The sequence below is a fragment of the Neolamprologus multifasciatus genome, chromosome 14 (genome assembly GCF_963576455.1).
Source record: "Neolamprologus multifasciatus chromosome 14, fNeoMul1.2, whole genome shotgun sequence".
NCBI lineage: Eukaryota > Metazoa > Chordata > Actinopteri > Cichliformes > Cichlidae > Neolamprologus > Neolamprologus multifasciatus.
Window position 1 is genome coordinate 15,455,528 of NC_140452.1, and position 5,443 is coordinate 15,460,970.

Genomic DNA, 5,443 nt, shown 5'->3' on the forward strand with positions numbered 1-5,443 from the left:
ACGAAACAATTATGTATTCTCTATCATGTAGATAAGCTGTCTGCGACTCATAACATGTAAATTGTATATCCGCCAGCCGTGAATTGCCCTTGCGGAACACAACGTGAAAGTCTTCGTATTCTTCGGTCAGTATCACGCGTTCTGCGAACATGTGGTCCACAGCTGGCAGGATCTCGGTGACTTTGGGTAAGAAGCTGTAGTCGGCGATGGCTTTCGATACTTGGTCGAGCCCGCTTCCCAGCGCTGACTGCACGTCGTCCGTTAAGGTGTGAGTGGCTTTGGTTCGCTCTAGTGGAAAGCAACAGACAGGGCAACTTAGCATCGACGGAAAGTCAGCGTTTAACGTGTCATCTTACGAGTTATAGTACCCGGGGGACCTTTCGCTCCGTGCTTTTCCATGCTCTCGTACAAGTCCTTGTTGTTAGTCTGTACTATACGGAGAAACTCCGTGGCCCGCTCTTCGCTTTCCAGACAGTGATTACATTTCATACAACAAAGAAACAAACTAGATGCGTGTAGTAAGGAAGCAGTGACGCTTTATTTTGTGGAAAGTATATACTACAACAACAACAACAACAACAACAACATGTAGTGTGCACAGACACATTTAATCACAAGATGAACCCCGGTGTTTCTTGGACGATCTCCGTTTCGATCCGTGCGATCTCTCCCGTTGCGAAGAAGAGTGGTGTGATAGCGTCCGTTTTCTTTTTTGTGAACGTTTCCCCTGTGGTGCAGCATGCGAGCACTGGGTTAGGTCACTACAATCATCTCTCCGTCCACGGTGTGTAAGAGGTGTGTGTCTCCGCAATGCAAGCGCTGTTCTACCCTCATCTGGTTCCCCACGACAAGGCCCCGAGCGTCGGTAATCGCTGATCATTGTGATCATGGTCACAGCGTAATCTCGTTTCAACATGTCGACCGTAAAAATGTCATCTTTGAAAACGCGATTGAACACATCACACGCATCCTTCCACTCCCAATCTTCTTCCAGTTCAAAGAGGTAGTCCCTGTCCACTGTATCGTTCGTCAGAAGCACTTGATCCTGATGATACGTAGTCCTAGTTTTGCAAAACGAACTCATGTTCTTAACCGGTACACCCGCGTAGTCTCCAGAATACACCGTCAACCTCGGTCCGTGGAATGTGTGAGACGAGATGGCTTTCAAGTACTGGCTGAACTCGCCCATGCTGGAGGCGATGGCCTACAGATTTGTCTGCATGCCACACATTCCGGGCTTCTGGGATCACATCGCCATGGGTTGCCACACGCCTAACACACAACTCATGTTGTCGCCCGATGTGTACACGCCCCTACAGAAGAAGACGAGTCCATCGACCACGCTGTGGATTTGCATCGCCCTGTGGAAGACCCGGTGGCACCTGTAGAGTCCGACGACGGTGATCTAGAGGACAGCGTGGACTTTTGTGGACACATCGTTGCTATGTGAGCCAGGTTGAGGGTGTAACTACAAACGCCGATTGCCCCTGTGACACCGCCGTGGCCACTATGTCAGCCGTGCACAGGAAAGAAAAACTGTGCCCTGGTCCTCAAAGTAGTGTCATGATCAAATATTTAGAGTCGCTGGCAAAAACAATCGATGTCAGCCAAACACTGCAACCTTGCTCTGACAGAGCACCCCTCGCAACACATTCTGATTATGGCGAGCCCGCCGTGAAACGTACCCGTGTGAGCAATAGTGACGGTACATTGTGGAAATATTTTGACAAGAAATGACATTCGGTTTGTAGGCAATGTTGGTGTATTCAACACACGTGGATCATTGTACGCTGTGAAACTGTGTATGTTTGTTCCCATGTCACAATGCTCTTTGCTCTTTGTGTGTATTTGAAACAATGACAAAAATAAACAGATGCCAAAACACGATCACTTTGCTCAGTGTGATATTTTATTTATTATGTTACACCTAAAACCCCCACTCCTACTCCAAAATAACATGGTGGCCGCCGACCCACAGCGCCGGCCGACCCACAGCACCGGCCGACCTACAGCACCGGCTGACCTACAGCACCGGCCGACCCACAGCACCGGCCGACCTACAGCACCGGCCGCAAACCTACAACTGTCCCGCGGTTTATACGACACAACCTGAGAGGCGACACGCTTGCTTTGGGTGTTTGACATTGCTGGTAAAAGGTATTGCTGAAGCTGACATCCCAGATACAGCTATGTCGTCTGCAGAGATCCACATAATCGCCGGCGTTGTCCGCAGAGGGAGGCCTGATATGAGACAAGCGCCTCCTGTGAGTTCGTACGTGCGACGTTATCGCGTGAGCAAATGGCGTATGCTTACCCTGAATCATAGGAACATTGAAACGACTTTAACTCTAATACATGCGGTGATCCCTGCAGATAAATTCGAGCAATACTCGTTACGCCTAAAGGCACGGTTTGAAGGCTGGATAACATCTCACGCCCTGAACGAGCCGATCGCAACGACATCACTTGCAAGCGCCTTCGCCCAGGACGTATCTGACAATAGGTGGCCTTATTTTGTCAGCCGTCGAGAACTCTTGAGTGACCCCGCGATTACATTCGGTGCACGTATTGTAAGGTACGAGGAGGCACATGTACCGTATATGTGGGACTCTATGAAAACAAAACCCAAGTACACTGACGCCTTAACGGCAGAAGAGATGGCTCGATGCAGGGCAGCTCCTGGCGTGGGTGTGGGCCGAATGCAACCTGTAGTCCGGGAGCCACATCGATCACCATGGGAGGGCATCACCTCGCCAGACCTCGCACGTGCATGGGGGTTGGCATTTGTTACCCAGGATCCAGGTCGCTTTCAAGCGAACGTGCCTGGTGGTCCGCCGGCTGTAATTGGCGCAGACGCTAGGAGAACGCTTGGACTCGGATGCGGCTGCAGGGTCTCACGGGGCTGAACTGCTGGCGTGTTGTTGCTGTTACGAAAGGAAGCCGATGTGCATGTTGAGCTGCGGACACATGTGCTGCTCGGCATGCATCGACCAGGGCGTCAGGGTGACGAAGAAGCGCTCATGTTTTGTGTGCAAAGCGAAATGGACTTTTTGTCGTGTGGTGGACGCGAGCAGTGTTAAGCCGGACATTGTCTGCGTAGAGTGCAATAAGCCTAGGGTGTACATAATGATATGCGGCCATGCAACCTGCGGCTGTTCTACCAGGGTTTGTCCAACGTGTAACACTGGGCCGACAGTAAGAGTTTTCATGTGACTGACCTCTAACTGTGGTGGATACAAAAATAAATACATTTGGATTTTGCCCGTTGACTGTTCAGCTCAATTCTATTGTTACCGATCGCATCCATGAAATGTTGACATTGTGTCTAATTGCAAATAAACATTACAAACGCTGTCTTGTTTTATTGCATGTTTATTTTTGCATCCGTATAGCACATTCTCAATATACATGACAGACATCTCGTCAAAGTGAACACGTACAGACTGTACAATCACAAACACAACAGCCCGCCGGGGTGCGCTTAGATTCTTCTGTACATTAACATGTACAAATGAGCAGGCACGTTGTAGTACGATAGGGGCAATACGGGGCACTGTTTCACAACAAAATACCACTTGGACATCTTTTTCACAAAGGCTGCGTAATGACCGAACTCGTAGGGGCCTGTGTGAGTTATCATACCGTACAGTTTGTACTTTGTAGGCTGTGAAGTTGCAGACATCCTGCTACAGTCTAGTTCTTCTGGTACGTCGATGGCACTGGTGTTGACCATAAGCTCTCCGCGTTGCGCACACCGCTGCCCTCTGGCAAGGGTGAAACATAGGACTGCGGGTAGCTCTGTGATATCCGTATTGATGTTCAGTTCCGTCTCCTCTTGACAGGTGCCACAGTGGTAGTCGGACACTCTAAAGGACTCAGAGTAGTCGTCCATGTAGTCCTGTAGCTTATTCGGCTCGTTTTCCCCAATATATACAATCACGCTGTTCGCCACATGGTGCGAGACACATTCCGCGTTACACGTTGAACACTTTGCCGATTGTCGTTTCCGTATAGTCCACAGGTCAGATGCTTGTTTGCATCTAGGATCGCTGTCGTCCGCCAGTGCGTTTAGCACGCACTTAAACACAGTATCGGCATCTTGTTGAACCTCGTATGTCATGCCACTGTATCGAATTAGCGCGTCCACGAGTGGATTCGGATCGCACGGCGGCATTCCCGGAGTGTTACGGTCCATGTCCCGTAAGACACTCGTCAGTTCGCTCGCCACGGTGTTGTAGCTGGCTCTATTGCAGACGGCGTCATCGTCATCATCATCATCATCATCATCAAAGCCACAGAGGCCTCCGGTCAGCGTGATCCTAAAGTCATCTGTGACATACAGACACTGCAATACGCTGTTTACAGCGCAGTGAGTCCCAACGTTGATCAGCCCTCTCATGTTGATTATCCTGCGTGCGCGCGGCAGACAATGCTCAATAGTCCGTTGTGCAGTAAAGTGGCACACCCCTAAACAGTTCGTCCAGTGTCTTGATTGCTCCTTTGTTGGTCCCCTTTGTATCGATACACACTAGTAGTATAATTATCTTGTAGTGATACGAGCTGAAGTTTGACAGGGGAGTCAACGTGACATGTTTTGTGATTTTTAAAACAGGAGCCCAATCCAACAGCGCTGCCACGTCGTGAGTGTACAGGCGTAGTAGATTGAGGGACTCAAACATATGTTGCTTTAGCTCGTCCACGCTTGGGATTCCTGAAAGTGCACTAGCTCTTAGTGTGATCTTAGTAAGACCCTGAGTGCAGTCCAGAGTGGTAACTGCGAACGCGGTATCCCGTAGCGCCTTAGCCTTTACTCGCAAGACAATGTTTCGCACAAGGTCTTTGACGAGTCCGCTGTGGTCAAGTGTCACATCGGCCGCGCCGGGGGCCGCGCCGGGGGCCGAGTCCGGGCGGCACGCGGTCTTGGAAAACTGCGTGAACGGAAGACGGGTCGGGTTTCCGCACACCAGAACCTTAGCTGTACATTTATTCAAGTTGGCCTCGCCGACCCTCGAGCCTACCCAATTTGGTACGTCGGACAAATATTCTCTGAACGTAAAGTGTGTGTGCGCTAGCGATGACACAACGGGCTGAACTCTTGTGATAGCGCTGGCAACATTCCGCCGGCTCAACTCTGTGACCAAACGCTCTATGTCTTGGCTATTTGAAAAGGAAGACTGCCATTTCTCTAGAAATGGCACAGCGGAAGATCCCGGCTCGTGCTTACTAAGCAGTTCCAAACACACAGATGTAATTCTCGGGCTGTGGGCACCTAGCAACTGTTGATGGTCCGGCTGGGGAAAGTGAGCGCTCAGATAACCCACTATGTCGATCATCACAGCCCCTCGGCCGAGTAGTAGATGCTCAGCTGCCATGTTCGTAGGTAGCACGTTGTTCTCGGCGGCAGCTTTCAATGTCAAGAGAACCTGCATCAAACACGGATAAA

At 50.3% G+C, this 5,443-nt stretch overlaps 1 protein-coding gene across 1 annotated transcript; it reads right to left on the minus strand.

Annotated features, from left to right (window-relative positions):
* Positions 1-3,481: 3,481 nt before the first annotated feature.
* On the minus strand, positions 3,482-4,399 carry LOC146503758 (ubl carboxyl-terminal hydrolase 18-like). Its single transcript, XM_085184380.1, has one exon. The coding sequence runs from the start codon at positions 4,397-4,399 to the stop codon at positions 3,482-3,484; it is 918 nt and encodes a 305-aa protein (XP_085040506.1).
* Positions 4,400-5,443: the final 1,044 nt, after the last annotated feature.